General features: G+C 59.3%; 6 protein-coding genes across 8 annotated transcripts; 3 read left to right on the forward strand and 3 right to left on the reverse strand.

Moving 5' to 3' along the window:
• Nucleotides 1–219: 219 nt before the first annotated feature.
• On the reverse strand, nt 220–1,777 carry SDRG_07290 (hypothetical protein). Its single transcript, XM_008613112.1, has 2 exons — nt 1,125–1,777; nt 220–1,075 (listed from the first exon to the last, which is right to left on the reverse strand). Exons 1-2 carry the CDS (start codon nt 1,723–1,725, stop codon nt 291–293), a joined length of 1,386 nt encoding a protein of 461 aa, XP_008611334.1. The 5' UTR covers nt 1,726–1,777; the 3' UTR covers nt 220–290.
• Nucleotides 1,778–2,952: 1,175 nt separating this feature from the next.
• On the forward strand, nt 2,953–4,789 carry SDRG_07291. Of its 2 annotated transcripts, XM_008613113.1 has the most exons (3): nt 2,953–4,449; nt 4,500–4,636; nt 4,693–4,789. In XM_008613113.1, the coding sequence occupies exons 1-3, from the start codon at nt 3,001–3,003 to the stop codon at nt 4,757–4,759; spliced, it is 1,653 nt and encodes a 550-aa protein (XP_008611335.1). In that variant the 5' UTR covers nt 2,953–3,000; the 3' UTR covers nt 4,760–4,789. The 2 variants fall into 2 exon arrangements, with proteins under 2 accessions (XP_008611335.1, XP_008611336.1); XM_008613114.1 differs by having other exon boundaries at nt 4,500–4,789.
• On the reverse strand, nt 4,728–5,570 carry SDRG_07292 (hypothetical protein). Its single transcript, XM_008613115.1, has one exon. The coding sequence runs from the start codon at nt 5,517–5,519 to the stop codon at nt 4,791–4,793; it is 729 nt and encodes a 242-aa protein (XP_008611337.1). The 5' UTR covers nt 5,520–5,570; the 3' UTR covers nt 4,728–4,790.
• A 486-nt stretch (nt 5,571–6,056) lies between these two features.
• On the forward strand, nt 6,057–8,249 carry SDRG_07293 (hypothetical protein). Its single transcript, XM_008613116.1, has one exon. It carries the CDS (start codon nt 6,108–6,110, stop codon nt 8,169–8,171), a length of 2,064 nt encoding a protein of 687 aa, XP_008611338.1. The 5' UTR covers nt 6,057–6,107; the 3' UTR covers nt 8,172–8,249.
• Nucleotides 8,168–12,502, reverse strand: SDRG_07294 (the record flags this gene model as incomplete). 2 transcript variants are annotated; one of them, XM_008613117.1, is made up of 8 exons in its annotated part: nt 11,845–12,417; nt 11,061–11,790; nt 10,853–11,016; nt 9,708–10,806; nt 8,787–9,643; nt 8,674–8,739; nt 8,391–8,628; nt 8,226–8,344 (listed from the first exon to the last, which is right to left on the reverse strand). In XM_008613117.1, exons 1-8 carry the CDS (start codon nt 12,415–12,417, stop codon nt 8,226–8,228), a joined length of 3,846 nt encoding a protein of 1,281 aa, XP_008611339.1. The 2 variants fall into 2 exon arrangements, with proteins under 2 accessions (XP_008611340.1, XP_008611339.1); XM_008613118.1 differs by having other exon boundaries at nt 8,168–8,344; nt 8,391–8,739; nt 11,845–12,502.
• Nucleotides 12,503–13,845: 1,343 nt separating this feature from the next.
• Nucleotides 13,846–14,722, forward strand: SDRG_07295 (hypothetical protein). The gene has a single exon (XM_008613119.1). The coding sequence runs from the start codon at nt 13,906–13,908 to the stop codon at nt 14,653–14,655; it is 750 nt and encodes a 249-aa protein (XP_008611341.1). The 5' UTR covers nt 13,846–13,905; the 3' UTR covers nt 14,656–14,722.
• The last annotated feature ends 612 nt before the right edge of the window (nt 14,723–15,334 follow it).

Genomic DNA, 15,334 nt, shown 5'->3' on the forward strand with positions numbered 1-15,334 from the left:
GCAGAGGCAATTTTTATGTTGACAGTTGGCAAGTTGCTACGCCAGTATGCGATGGAACTACTTGATATTTACACTCGCTGCATACGTGAGAGCGTCGCGTCGGGCTACCGTTCTGCGGTGTGTACATGCTGTAGAACGGTAGCCGAAGCCCTACATGCGTCAAAGCATGTCGTTGGAGCATCTTTTTTGGTAGCGCTTTCTACTACAAGACGCAAAGAAGGGTAAACAAATCTCTATTGGCGCGCCACGTAGGGCTCAACCTCGATGCAACATGCAAGTGCCGGGAAGGCTTAGACATACACGGTTTTGGGAAGGAGCGTCTGAGACGCTTGCTGCGACCGCTCGCGCTTGACGATCGCGTCGTACCACACAAGAAGGCCCAGACTCGCCACGCAGAGTGCAAAGTTGATCCAAAAGAGCGGCGTAAACGTCGCAAAGAGCGCCGGCAACAGCGGCATGATGATGCGCGACACGGACGCGGCGGACCCGAGGAGGCCCATCCACGTGCCTTGCTGGCGCGTGCCGAGGATCTTGGAGAAGGCGGCGACGCACACCGCAGTCGTGAGCGGACTGCCGACGCTCCAGACAAAGAAGATACCGATCGCGAGCTCTGTGTAGCTGCGCGAGGCCATGTCCAGGATCAAGACGAGGTTGCCGAGCGCGAGGGCGCCAAAACCAATGAGAAGCCACATGACGTCCGTGATGGCGTGGCGCCAAACCTCGATCGCCACGTACGCAAAGAGCCCGAGAAGACCCATGTTGAACTGGAAGCTCGAGGCAGCGAGGACTGCTGTCTCGTTGGTGTGGCCCGTGATGTCGATGAAGAGCGGGACGTTGACGGTCTCAAAGATGGAGAGAATGCCACGCGCGACGACGTTGAGCGTCATAAAGACAAAGACGCCCCAGTAGACGAGGCGGTCCGGGAGCGCGGTGAGCGGCGCGACCTTGGACTTCTTGGCCGCAAACGGCGTCGGCGAGACGTCTGGTGCGTCGGCGAGCCCGATGGATTCATCCCACGTGGTGAGCATGAGCACAATCGTCACGAGGTTCATGGCAGCGAGGACGACGCCAGGTGCTACATTCGAGATTCAGATTGAGATGGAGATTGCGATGGTGTAGAGTACCTGTGAGCTTGTGGATGTGAAGGCTCCCAATGCGAAAGTCAATGTCGTTGAGAATGCCGCCGAGGCCGGGCGTGAGTGCGTAGCCAAAGAAGACGACCATGGCAAGGATCGTCATGTACTTGAGGCGCTGGTCGACGTGCGTGATGGCGGCGACGTTGGCGCGGCACACGCTGCGGTTGCCGGCGCCAAAGCCAACAAGGAACCGGCTCACGAGCAATACGTGCACGCAGTTGTAGACGTGCAGGTCCGCGAGCAGATAGATGATGTTGCCAAGCAGACCGATCAACGACGACACAATGTACACAAAGCGGAACGAGTAGCGGTCGCAGAGCCAGCCAAAGACCGTGGACGAGATGAGGCGGCCGACGCTAAAGACCGACGTGAGCAGACCCATCTCGTAGAGCGAGCCGCCGAGCGACTGCGTGTAGAGGAAGAGCGTGGGCATGACCACACCGCGTGACGACTCGGCTGAGAACTCGACGAGGTTGATGAGCAGCATCTGCACACGCCACTGCGTCAGCCGCCTCTGCGCACTCGACGGCGACTGCACCGGGCTCAAGTCCACCGGGATCGTCTGGTAGTCGCTCTTGCTTGTGGGCATTGGGGCTCGAATTTCAAACTGATACAACTCCGGTGGCGCCACTGGATTTGTCCCGAAAAACCCATTTGACCCAAGATCGCAGCTGGGGGTGATTGGTTGACCGATCAGTGGCGCCTTGTTGTGCATAAAAGAAGCGGTGCTGGCCCAGCCTTGCCTGGCGCCTTTCGTGTGCCTCGAGGGTATTGTAACCAGCATCCCGCCGCTCCGTCTTGGCTTGGGTGGCATTGGACCAGGTTGGACGTCGATTTGAAAGATACTCGACTTGCTCGCTCGCCAAAATCTGATCGATTCCAGTGTAGCACCGCCGGATCGAGTTGTGATGGATGCGAACATATCACTGTAGCAGGCAGTTCCTCGACGTCACGCTGGATCAATGGAGGGCGTGTCCCCAGGAAATCACTGATTCACAACCCTTCCCACGTAGAGTGCATGTCAATGAACCAGCATCGATTAGCCGGCATGAGTTGGCGTCATGCACTGCGTGGGCAAGCAAGCGCTGCCGCTGGGATTTGCTACCGGTAGCAGAAGATGAGCCGCCACGGTGCGCGACGCGGCTACCTCTCGTATCGAGCCCTCCACACCAGCTCGACGCTGCGTTGGGCAAAACCCTTTGTCCCATTTATCCCAATTCGAGAGGAGGCCAACCACCCAAGATTCGGCCAGTCACTTGTATTGTCGGCGAAACCTCTGCGCCAAACTTGGAATCTCGGCACTCATCCGGATACGCAAACCGACGCCGCGCGCTGATTGGTTCCTGGCACAACGGCGGGTCGCGCACGGCATACTCTGATTGGCCCGCGCTCACGTGCGACAGCCCCAAATAAATTGACCAATCATATGGTATTGGACTGAAACCGCCGTTTCACGTTGACACGCGCGCACCTAAAGTTCGCGTCGATCGATGGTCCATCACCCTCACGGTATACGACCGGCACATTATGAAATGCTGGGCTACAAGGGCTGTAGCCTGTGCAGTAGCAATGCGAGGGCTGTGTGAGTCGGCGCTGACCGCCCGAAGAGCGGGAGCTGCCTTCCTTCTGTTTCGCCGAGTTACTCTTGAGACAAAATCATTTTATTCACTCTTGGTGATCCCTTTTCGTTGCCAATATATCCCATGACGTGTATGCATCATACACCAATAGTCATACACGAGAAATGGCTCCCAAGCCCTTCTCAAGTCGGTTTCCTAACCGATGACGCTGCGGTCTATGTATGTCGCGCGTCTCACGTTCGCGCACTTGGAGACTGCGGCAAGCTCCAACTCGAATCCGCTTCATGCGCATGCGACCACATGCTGCCGTGCTTGCGATCCTCGCCGCCATCTGCTACGGCGCCGTGCATGGCGAGCTTGCGCTGACCGCCGTCGTCGACGCCGAGATACACGCGCTCGAAGAGACCACGAAGCTCCTTGCGACGCGGCGAAGCCTTCTCCATGCGCTTGCCACGAACGCGTCTGTGCCGATTGCGTCGGCGCCCGACCTCTTTCTCGACGAGGCCATGCATCGCTTTGGCCAGCGCGTGACCCACACGGAGCTCGTCTCGCTGCGCGTCAACAACTACATGCAGCACCAGCGGGCAAAGCGCAAGCTCGATCCAGCCGGCGAGTTCCTGCACCTTCTCGCCGTTGTGCATGCAACTGGCTGGCTACGACTCGTGGACCCGACGTCGCTATTAGAGGTGTGGGCAGTTCAGACGCACGTTCGCCACGCGACTGCGATCACGAGCATCAGCGGCAGTCGCAATGCCATTGCGCTCGTCGACGCGCATGGCGCAGTCACTGTGTTTGCCCTCCGCGTCTACGAGAATGGGCGGCTGGTCATGGGCGACTTTGTGCGCCGACGCCCGACTGACGCGCCTATCTGCCTCGTCCACGCCGCGCCGTCTGCCGACGCCATCCTCGCGTCATCGGGGTACCGTCAGTTGCACCCTCACATGCCGGCGTGGGTGACCAGCGCGGCTCCGCACGGAGGCTATCACTACGAATTTGAGCGGCTGTACACAACCACGCGCTTTGCGATGCCCGTCGTGACGGCGTTGACGCAAACGCATTATGACATGCACCTCGTCGTCGGCACGAGTGACGCGCAGCTCGTTGTCTTCAACAAGCTCGGGCAGCGCGTCCGGCGCACGGCAGTAGACGGTCCGATCCGCGCGCTCACACCGCTCACGGGCGGCTCAGTGGCGTATGCCTACGGCAATGCCATTGGCATGGTCAACGTCAACGGTGACGGCGCACCGCAGACTTGCGTCGGCTCAAACGACGCGATCGTGTCACTGATTCGCGACGCCCAGCGCCCGCTGGTGCTCTTTGCCGGCACAAGCCGCGGCACGGTCTTGGTTTTGCACCTGCAGCGCCTTCTGGCGGCGGCGGGACATAGTGCGACGTGCCACATTCTGCACGAGCTTTGCCCAATGCACGCAAAAGCTCAGGAGACCGTTGTCCCGCAATTGATGGTATGGCGCAAGCACATTTTCGTCGTGGCGCGCGACCAGTTGACGGGCTACCGCGTCGCAGAGGACTCTGCAGTCCGCGTGTTTCACCGCGAGTGGCCGGTACCGGGCACCGCTGTGGGCGCGCAGCTGACTCGTGACGCGCCGAGTGATGCAACTGCGGCGGTGCACTTTGCTCATCCCAACGGAACCCGCGACGTGGTCGTGCTCCAGCTGCTCCTCACCCACGTTGAAATGATGTACGATGTCTCGTGGATCCGAACACCGCTGATGGTACGACGCTGTCGATATCGCTTGCATCTGACTCTCGTGCTGGAACATAGGTGCTCTGCGCAGGAGGCTTTATCGTGTGGCAGCGCAGCAAGAAGAAGAGAGCGGCGGCGGGCCCCGGTATCGACGAAGCCGAGCTTATGCGCCTCGCCGAGCAGTTTGGTCACCGCTTCAACCCGACATCGACTACGTAAGGTCACGACGTGATGGCCGTCACTGCAGTTCTGCATTACGCTTTGCGGATAGTGCCGCGTCGATGTTACTGAGCGACACCGTCTTGAACGCCCTTTTCACTCGATACTTTGATATTTAAAAAGTGCAAACTGAGATGATATCAAAAGCGTTTACGCCGGCGTCGTATCGAGAAAGTGCGCGAGGTGGCCAGTCTTGACAAAGAGCCGAGTCATTGCTGTTGTGCTCGGGTTGCGCACGACGACTGCGTAGTTGTCGGTGGTCTGCGGCGGAAGCCGGATCCAGTCGTAGAGGTCATACGTGCCCGACGTCGCCGCATCGGCCGTTATCTCGACTCTGCCGTCGACGACAAAGAATTCTTGGCCGCCGGTGTCCTCGTCGAGGCGATGGGTGAGTGTTGCCCCTGGCGGCAAGTGCACGATCCACGCCGTTTCCGTCGTGATAGGGCTCGCGTACAGGCGCAGATACCGCCCACCGCCCTGAGTCGTCGTCCACTCGGGCGTATCGCTCAGCGTGTTGACGACCGCGCCGGTGTCTTCGGGTACCATCCAGCGCAGCTTGACGAGGATGAGACAACCGTCGGGCCCGATCGACGGCGCATGCACCGAGCCGACAGCGTTGCGAACGTACGTGCCAGCTGGGTACTCGCCCACGTCATCGCGAAACGTTCCTTGCAGCACGATAAACTCTTCGCCGGCTGCGTGCGTGTGCGACGGAAACGTCGAGTTGGGCGCGTACCGAACGAGCGTCGTCGCACGCGCCACCTCGTCGCCGTCGCGGTCCAGCATGCCTCGGAAGACGCCATTCGCGGGCGACGGGACGTAGACAAGGCCGGCGTGGCGCACGACAGCCGCCTTCCGAAGGTTGGCAAATACTTGCATGTGAAATGGCAAATGCACTCCGCCGAGGGGACCGGTGCACGGTGGAAGTCGGGGGATTTCGGCGTTCCGAGCACGGTGATTGGTCCATTTTGACAGGCAAATCTTGCGGCGCCTCGGCGTTGACCGACGTACACCAGTACTACGGTACCATCAAGGCCATAGCTCGTAGTATTAGATCAAACGCGGTTCTTCGTGGTATCAGTGCTCTGAAGCCCGTACAAGCAAGGTCATAAACTCAAATTTGTGGTCTTGGTGCTAGTATCGATGCGCCTCCGACCTATTCACTACATTTTTCCAAGTGCGTGTTCCGCTACAACAGTTCAATTCAGTGCGTGCACCATCCCCACCATGTTGAGGTCCGTGCTCCATGAGGCGCGATGGCGTCCATTGCAGAAGCATGCCCGCAAGGATCCTTGTGTTGTCCACCATGAAGGTTGCCCGTACTCGCCTTGGATTGGCTAAAATGGGAGCGGAATCGCGCGCGGATTGGTCAATTTTGCGCGATAGCCACCAATGCCGGCAACCAGTGGATTAAATTGCTCGAGCACGCGCGATTGGTCGAAGACACTTCAACGAGCAATAAGCATCATGTCGTCCGGGCTCTCGGCGCAATCGCTCAATGGCGTCAAGGTCTACAACCTCAGCGCCGGCAAGACGCTGCCGCAGTGGCTGGCGCAGAAGACGAAGAAGGCGCTGAGCCGCGATGAGGACTACCGCCGCCGCCTCGAGCTCGTCCAGGACTTCACCTTTCCGACGGCGTCGCACTGCGTGACCATGTCGCCCGACGGCAACTACATCATTGCGACCGGCACGTACCCGCCGATCGTCAAGGTCTACGACGTGCGCGACCTCAGTATGAAGTTTGAGCGCCGCCTCGACAGCCAAGTGCTCAAGCTGGTCTGCCTCTCCGAGGACTTTGGCAAGCTCGCGTTCCTCCAGATGGACCGCTCGATCGCATTCCATGCGCCGTACGGTACGCACACCAACGTGCGCATCCCCAAGTTTGGCCGCGACATGGTTTACCACCGCGGCAACTGCGATATGTACGTTGGCGCGTCCGACGCCGAGATCTACCGCGTCAACCTCGACCAAGGCCAGTTCCTCGGCGGCCTCCAGACCAACATGCCAGCCGTGAACGTTGTCAAGCTCAACCCGGTCCATCAGCTCCTTGGCGCGGGCGGTGACAATGGCGTCGTCGAAATGTGGGATACGCGCAGCCAAGCGCGCGTCGGCTCGCTGAGCGTCTCGCCGGACGTGCCGGTGTCGGCGCTCAACTTTGACACGGACGGCCTCACGTTTGCGGTGGGTACGCACACGGGCGAAGTCCGGTTGTACGATTTGCGGTCGTCGACGCCGCTCCTCACCAAGCAGCACCAGTACGAACTGCCCATCGTGGACGTGACGTTCCATGAAGGACCGTCCAAGCAAGTGCTCTCGTCGGACGCCAAGTGCATCAAGATCTGGGACAAAACGGACGGCAAGCTCTTTACGAACCTCGAGACATCGGCTGACATCAACGACGTGTGTGTCGTGCGCGGTGGTGCGGGCATGTCGGGCGTGCTCATGGTCGCCGGCGAGCAGGAGCGCGTCATGTCGTACTACATCCCCGAGCTCGGGATCGCGCCAAAGTGGTGCTCGTTCCTTGACAACCTCACAGAAGAACTCGAAGAGGAAGCGTCATCGACTGTCTACGACGACTACAAGTTTGTCACGCGGTCGGAGCTCTCGACGCTCGGCTTGGACCACATGATCGGCACGCCTTTGCTCAAGGCGTACATGCACGGCTTCTTCATGGACGCCCGCTTGTACGCCAAGGTGTCGGCGGTGGCCGCGCCGCTCGCGTACGACGCGTGGCGCAAGGCCAAGGTCCAGGAGAAGGTCAAAGAGAAGCAGGCGAATCGTATTACGATCCAGCGCCGTCTCCCCAAGGTCAACCGCGCGCTCGCCGAGCAGCTCGTGTCGGGCAAGAAGACCAAAAAAGCCAAAAAGGCGGACGACGAGAACGACGAAGCGGCCGAGACCGAGGGGCCCGAGCCCGACTTTGCCAACCCGCTCGGCGACGACCGCTTCGCAAAGATGTTTACGTCGACCGACTTCCAAGTCGACGAAGAGTCCGAGACGTACCGCGCGATGCACCCGAACGCGCACCTTACCAAGCGCAAGAAGGCCGAGGACATGGACAGCGACGACGACGGCGAAGACGAAGAGGAAGGTCGCTTCGACTTGGTGGACGATGAAGTCGAAGGTCGCCCGAGCGATGCTTCGACCTCGGAAGATGAAGACGAAGATGAAGACGAAGCACCGACGGCGCCGGCGGGCAAGAAGAAGGTCGTGTTGCCCAAATTCTACGAGCTCGCCAAGGGCGAGTCGATCCGCAATGTCGTTGGGCTCGGGTCGGCGGCCGACAAGGACGCGCAGCGCGAGCGGCGCAAGCTCACCAAGCTACCGCTGGCCGAGCGCATCAAGCTCGAAAAGGTCAAGGCCACCGAGCGCAGCGTCATGAAGAACGTCCAGGGTGCCGGCATGGTCCGTGAAATGACGTACATGCCGCACAGCCACCACACGCGCAAGGTCGACAAGCCCGACGCGCGCAAGAAGCGTGGCGTCGGCGAACTCAACCTCAAGGGCCCTCAAAAGCGCTTCCGGCGGTAAATAGAAAAGACACACCACGACCCATATATAATACTTAAACCCCAACCCTTGGTTCTAGCCCCGGAGCTTGTGCACAAAGTTGTGGATCGTGTTGTCGATGCGCTTGAACGGGTGCTTGAGGCAAATCGCAATCTTGTCGGCAAACTGCGCGTGGGCCTCGACGTCCGTGAGACCTACGAGCCAGCGCTTCGTACCGGCGATGCGCGAAAAACTACGTACTCGTGTCCATGGCTTGCACGAGGTGCTGGAGGTCCGTGTCGTCCGTGAGCTCGGGCATGCCCGCGGGTAGCATCATGAGCAGCAGCGTCGTGAGCAAATGCGTGTGCTTGCGAATGCTGTTGAACGCCTCGCCGCACGTCGACACAAACATTTTGTACGTCTCCGCGTCGACGCCGCCGAGCACGTGCGCCATCTCCTTTGTAAAGACAAACGGCGTCTTCTCGCGCTTGATGTTGAGCTACACGTAGCGCTGCTGATGACGGTTGCGTAGAACTAGTGTCACCTGGTACTTGAAGTGCCCGAGGATGTGTCCAAAGTCAATGTGAAAGTACCGACCCGCTGTCGTCATCTGCACAAGAGAGATATCGACTTGTGATTTCGTTGGGGACGTCGTACCATAATGTTGTCATTGTGCCGGTCGCCAATGCCAAGGACAAAGGTCGCGACGCAGTAGCCGGCGCACGACCGTCGAAAGAGGTCCACAGCCGACGCCAGCGACGTCGGGTCGCGGTTGTGGTGCTGGATCCAGTCGAGAAAGCTCGCCTCGTGGAGCGGCCCAAAGACGCCGTTCCGGTGATGAATGTCGGCGGTCGTGACGGCCTCCGTGACCACCTCGAGGATGCCGGTAAACGGTGACGTCGCCACGCACCGATAGGGCTTGAGGCACAGGTCGAGGCCGTCTTCTTGCCAAATCGACTCCATGAGACGAAACATCTCGAGCGTAAGCTGGTCCTGGCGCACGTCGTCGCCCGCCTTGAAAATGACTTCAATCGGCTCGCCCGTCGGGTCGGCATTCTCAAACACAAGCCAAAGCGGGAGTTTGGCCGACGACATGACGCGGCACTGGTCCACGAGAAGTGCGCCAACCTCGACGCGCGGGTCGATCGGCAGTTGGTACGACGGAGGAAGGAGTACGTTGAGGTCCGAGAGCATGTGCCGCAGCTGCACCGTCACCTCGTGCATGCTCGCGTTGGCCTTGAGCTTCTTGACGCGCTTGGCAATGCGGTGGAGCTCGCCTTCGGGCGAGAAGAGCGCCTCTTGCAGCGATAGAATCGACGCCATAGGCTTGGAGACGACTGCCAGGTACGCGTCGAGCACGAGCCGGAACCGCTCCGACCACCGCGCCACGTACGTCTCGACCTTGAGCGTCCAAAAGAGAGCAAACCCAATCTGAGACGGGTTCACGAGCGCGCGCTCAATGAGCCACGTCACGAGCTGCGACGTCGCGTACGGCTCCCATTTGATGGCTTGGACTAGACAGGAGAGAACGTCCATGAGCCTCAGTCCCGCTAGATCGAGAGGCATAGATCAACGTACCGAGCTGCGGCAAAATGCTCGCGAGCGTGAGGTCGTCCATAGCACCCATCTTTGTGAGCGCAAAGCGACGCACCGCGCCCATGTGGGCAAACTCGGCGTCCAGGAGCGCGAGGTACCCGGAAATGTGCGCCGGACTCGACCACTTGGGCAGGAGCTCGAGCATCTCGTTGCGCTGGCTCGTGTCGCTCCACGTCAAGCACGAGAGCACGCGCGGCAGCACAAAGAAGTGGCTCACAACAAACGACCGGTGGCTCCAGAGCAGAGACTTTTGATAGCTTGAGAGCCGGTAAAGCGGGTCTTGCTCAATGAGCGCAAGGAGAGAACTCAAGGCGGCCATGGTCGCGCCCGTCGAGATGGTGTGGGCCATGTACGCCGACGACGACGACGACGTTGATCCCGACGTGTCGACCGCCATCTCCGAAAGCGACCCAGAGGACGACCAAATCGTCGAGCACGACGAGAGACGCATCGAGCCGCGGACGTTGTTCATAATGTCCTGCGTGTGCGGAATGCTGAGGCGCTCGTCGGGCTCGGGCTTGTTCATGTCGAGCATGCTGCTGCGCAGCGTCATCGTGTCTTCGAGCCGGCGTTCCCACATCATGTCGGCCGTCTTTTGAATGACGACCGAGATTAAGTGCATCCAGTCGTCGCGCTCTTGCTTGGTCGGCGCCCGGAGCACAATCGACTTGGTCTTCTGGTACCGTAATTGCACCGAGAAGCACCACGTCTGGTACTCCTTTTTTGTGCTCTTGTTGACGGGAAACGACGTGTACGTCTGGTTGAGCTTGTCGGCAGTCGTGACGGTCGCGCCCGAGAGCGAGACCGAGATGGACCGGATCGAGTGGCGCTTCTCCGACATACAGAGGCAGCACGTGTCGCCGTTGAGCGCAAACCACCGCTCCTTCCAAACATGCCACGGTCGGGCACTGAGCTTGGCGAGCGGCCCTTCCTTGAGCACTGACGGCTCTGAAATGGTAAAGAACGACTGCCCGAGCATCGAGAGGTTCGTGTCGCTCAGGCTCGCGCGGATGCTGCTTCGGCGCATCGACGGCGTCGGCGAGTACTTGATGCGGGTCATGGGCGCCGAGCAAAATTCAACCTGCCATCCATCGTATGGTTTCCCCCAGCATACAGGACAAGGGTACCTGCATGTAGCCTTGGCCCGCTTCGACGCCGCACGGCAGCGGGCCCGTCGTGAGGTCGGCCAGGTTGTCGTAGAGCGCAAGGGACCGGTCGCCCTGCACCATCATGCTGTGGACATCAAACAGGTGGCAGCCCGTGCTCGCAATCTTCTCGCAGTGCGCATCGTCTGGCCCACGTGATTGACACATTGATACATTTCGATGCATATACCTTTGGCAATCAGATACTGTTTCGAAGCGGCGAACACCGTGCACACGAGACGGAGCGACCGCGACATTTGCGACGGCAGCAGCGACAGCGGGTACCAAGTGGGCGGTGCAAACTCGGCCGAGCCGCCGTGGGGCGTCAGCTCCGTGAGGTCCGTCTCAAAGAGCGAGCTCTCGACGGGCTTGGCGCCGTCCACGAGTTGCAGCCGCACAAAAAGGAACCGGTGAACAATCGGCTTGGCCATGAGCTTGACCTCGCGCCGGGTTCGGTCGCGGTACAGCGTGGTCGGCGACACGTTGGCAAGCCGGTGGATGCAGAGTTGGAGCGGCTCGTCGACGTCAGCGCTTTTTTGTGTTGGGCCATCGGGCGACGGCAGGAGGTAGCTCTCGGCGACCGACGCGACGCGCGGCGACAAGAGCGGTGCAAACGCCAGCGGGAGGCTCAGCGGCTTCTTATCGAGCGTCGAGACGTGCACAAAGGTGAGTCGGAGCACCTTCTTCTGGAGCTGGCACTCGCGCACCGACTGGTAGTCGACGATCGGGCGTAGCCAGTCGAGAAAGTAGTCGCGAAACCCCGTGAGCTTGAGCACATACTCGTGCTCGGGGTGCAGGAAGCTCTTCCGGCGGCGCTGCTGGTGAAACAGCAGCAGGAAATGCCGAATGCACTCGCCGACCGTGGATGTTGGCGACAGCACCGTGTGCAGGTCGCCCGTCTTGGCCGGCGTCGCCTCCATCTACAACGATATGGTGGCGTGAGATATTTGAGAATTGAGATGTGAGAGGTCGACCTCGAGCTGCTGGATGCGGCGCCGAAAGACGGCGTGGACGCGCTGGTAAGGAATGAAGCGGCAGAGCTCCGAGATCCAGCGCATGTAATCGGCATCCGTCTCGGCCACGAGCAGCAGTGACGACGTGAGCGTCACGAGCACGATGCCAAAGTGCTCCATCGGCGATGGCATGACGGTCGAGACGTCGTCGAGCGCCAAGAGCACCTTTTGCTTGGCAATGTCCGACTTGGCGTAGTAGAGAAATTTGTCGCGGATCTCGACAAAGCGGCGCTTGAGTTTGAGCTTCTTGTCCGTCTGCTGCTTTGTATGCAGGTGGAGCCAGCCGCTCGTACCTCGCGCCGCGCGCGCCGCGCTCGGGCTCGTGGCCGCGATCGGCGTCGTCATGTGGGCGGGGAACTGCACGATGGACGTGATAAAGTGATCGCTCGCGTAGCGCGACCGGCCCTGGACGTACTGCGGCACGTTGGCGCGGAGCGTCTGCTCCTCGTCCGAGAGCTGCTTGGCGACGCGGGCGGCGACGACGTGGACGTCGCGGAGGAGCGCGCGGGCCTCGGTCGTGGCCTCCTTCTGCATCTCTGGGGCGGCAAGCGGGCGCTCGGGTGATAGGAATTGACACGACGTGTGAATAATATTCGAACCAACGCCGACGAGATTCGTGCCTCTACCAAGCCGAGCCACAAATAGCACCAAATTGCCAAAAATAACGTCCAATACAACCGTTTGAAACACGGCACCGCCGACGAATGTATGCGAAATGTGGAAGCGAGCGCGCTCTGTTGACGTCTGTCGGGCCGTAAACGTGGCGCCGCGCCACAATTAACGATTGAGTTTCAGCAAAGATGCATCTCTTATATACCCTTGGTTTCAGTTTCGGCCGCACAAAAATAGGCGGTGGCGACCGAGTAGCTTGGCGCCATGTGATCCGTGACGAGCCGCCTCGCCATGAAACCGCGTGGTTGAGTTTGAGCTTCGTGACGCAGCATCCTGTTTCCTGGATAATGAAGAAAGGACGGCTTGCATCGAAACTCAAAACGCAATGGCGAACCGACAGCAGGCGTGTCACGCCCTCAACCCGCGGATCTCTTCTCAGTGGGGAGAAGACGGCGGCGACAAATCTGGTCAAGAAGGGTCCTTTGCCCCATTTGCGATGAGAAGCAGCAGATTCCAAGCCTTCGACAGGCCTCATCGTGCGACTGTCTTCTTCCGCTGCTGTCCGTTGAGCAGAGATGTGCACTCCACCGTGTACTGGTGTACGATTGGTGATAGATGTTGCTTGTCGGTGGTAGCTACGAGGTAGCCTTGGGATGGTATGCACCAACAAGCGACAAAAATCAAGGACCTTGTCGTTTGACGACGGTAGCTTTTTGAGGTGGACTCTTTGAGTGGCTCCACTGACGCCAGACCTGACGAAACCGCAAGCTCGTCAAGATGGCCATCATGCGCTGCCTTTTATTTCGATCTAGCAGTCCTCGGCTGGGAGTTGGCAGGCATGATTTCAGAACGCTGTACCACGACAATTGCGCTGGGCGACGGAGACTGATGACAGAGACTGCTCACTCTGAGACTTGGTTGTATGGATTCAGACTGACTCGCAACATCTCGGACGTCGCGGCGTAAGACGGCTTGGATGCAGCAAGATTGCTGCAGAAAGCCCCGGTTGGAAAAACGCTAGCGTCCCAAGACAGCACATGCGGACCCTAAACCACGCGGACACCTGCCAATGAATGCGACCGACTCCGAGAGCTGACTCCGAGGTGGGCATTTTGACCTACCCCGCACGTCTCACCCTCCCCCCACAACATGTGCACGACACGTCATACACCCCAGTTCTCGTGTGCCTACATGCCAACAGGCCTGTCAACCCTCACATTTCTTGCGCAAGCGAGATTCGATGGCATTCTCCTTTGGCTTGGTGCAACAACCGAACGCGACTAAAATATTTGCACCATTTTCCGTGAATTTTTCAAACGTTGCGTTTCCCTTGATCCTGGTGCAAACTTCAAAAATCAACGTACTCCGGACAGCTCGTACAACGTCGCAGTGACTCTCCACAAGAGAAGAATGGGTCAACAGAGCACTCCGCCGGCAGCGATCAAGACCGTCGCGTGGCTTCCAATGGGACTCCTGGCCTTGACCTCGTCCCAGGTTGCCACCATCGCGGCCGAACCGACGTACCCGTGCTTGCGCGGATGCCTCCGCAAGCGCGGGAAGCTACACACGGCGTTCAAGCAGCGGTCGTTCGTCCTTACAGACCGCGTCTTGACGTATTCGAAGCGCACGATCTTTGGCAACGACCAGATCCAGGGCACAATTCGGCTGGATACAGTGTCGAGCGTGCGACCGGCCACCGAGCGCACGCTGGAGCTCGTGACGCCGATGCGAACGTGGAGCCTTCAAGCAGCAACGGACGCCGAGTACGAGGATTGGGTCCGCGCGATCTGCCACTCGGTGCGCTTTGACGTCGTTGACCGGTTCTACCGGCGCATGCTGCAGCTCGCAGAAGTGAGTGACGCCGCGCTCAACGCCGTACGACTCGTGGTGCTACCCACGTACACGGTGGGCGAGACGATTGAGCACATTTTCGAATGCTTCAAGTGCAAACTCGGCGGTGTGCCACTGCACCCGTACAACGTCAACGAGTACGTGCTCCTGATTGATGACAACGACTACTTGGTCGATTGGAGCCAATACTTGGATGGCCACCCGCACGTGCGCGCGTGCTGTGCAACCAAGAAGACACTTTGCCTCACAGTGGTCCCTGCGTCCGACGTGCATGGCGACGCGGGGCCGAGCTGTGTGGGCTGGTTCTAGGAAGTGACAAGCTGCTAACGAGAATCGATTCATATTGATACTGCAAAATGCAAAGCCTTGATGACCGTAGCGATCCTGATTCACAAGCTCTTGACGAACCCTTGCGCCAGCATGCGTCCGTCAAGTAGCTTGTGCGTACGCTCGACACACAAGCGAGCTCATCCAGCACTCCATGCATAATAGTCGCACACCCAGTGGTAAAGCTTGTCGTACTGTTGACGAGATGATTGCTGTTGCATATTTCATCTTCTCGACGCTCGTTTTGCCACGTCATTGGACACGTCGGTCGTCTCGACCGCACGCTGGTTGGATCGTTACCCACATCACGAGCACCTGATGCCGAAATCTACGTGAATCTACGGTCCTCCTGATTCACCTTGCACATCTGCGACCATATACGTGGCAGCTTGAGAGCGCAGACCGTTACACCTCTCGTCCATCCATTTCCGAACAACTCATTTCACAAACCTGTGCAATCATGTGCGACACGGTCGTCTTCATGGAGCGCATGGTGCGGGTGAACCATACGAGCTGCACTGCCGCCACCAATCGTGTTCCAGTGTGAACCACCGGTTCTGCAATCACCATCGTCGAGGAAGGGACTGATCCGGACTCACGCAGCATAGGGCCACCTGTGCGTCGGACACAGCGCATAGCACTTGATCGCACTCGTTTAGCC

This window comes from Saprolegnia diclina (assembly GCF_000281045.1).
Source record: "Saprolegnia diclina VS20 unplaced genomic scaffold supercont1.21, whole genome shotgun sequence".
In the NCBI taxonomy this organism is placed as follows: domain Eukaryota; phylum Oomycota; class Saprolegniomycetes; order Saprolegniales; family Saprolegniaceae; genus Saprolegnia; species Saprolegnia diclina.

Coding starts and splice junctions, on each gene's coding strand:
- SDRG_07291 (XM_008613113.1), top strand. CDS start 3,001: ATGCGCATGCGACCACATGCTGCCGTGCTTGCGATCCTCGCCGCCATC. Junction 4,450..4,499: donor GGATCCGAACACCGCTGATG/GTACGACGCTGT, acceptor GCTGGAACATAG/GTGCTCTGCGCAGGAGGCTT. Junction 4,637..4,692: donor TTCAACCCGACATCGACTAC/GTAAGGTCACGA, acceptor CTTTGCGGATAG/TGCCGCGTCGATGTTACTGA.
- SDRG_07293 (XM_008613116.1), top strand. CDS start 6,108: ATGTCGTCCGGGCTCTCGGCGCAATCGCTCAATGGCGTCAAGGTCTAC.
- SDRG_07292 (XM_008613115.1), bottom strand. CDS start 5,519: ATGCAAGTATTTGCCAACCTTCGGAAGGCGGCTGTCGTGCGCCACGCC.
- SDRG_07295 (XM_008613119.1), top strand. CDS start 13,906: ATGGGTCAACAGAGCACTCCGCCGGCAGCGATCAAGACCGTCGCGTGG.
- SDRG_07290 (XM_008613112.1), bottom strand. CDS start 1,725: ATGCCCACAAGCAAGAGCGACTACCAGACGATCCCGGTGGACTTGAGC. Junction 1,076..1,124: donor TCACATCCACAAGCTCACAG/GTACTCTACACC, acceptor TCTCGAATGTAG/CACCTGGCGTCGTCCTCGCT.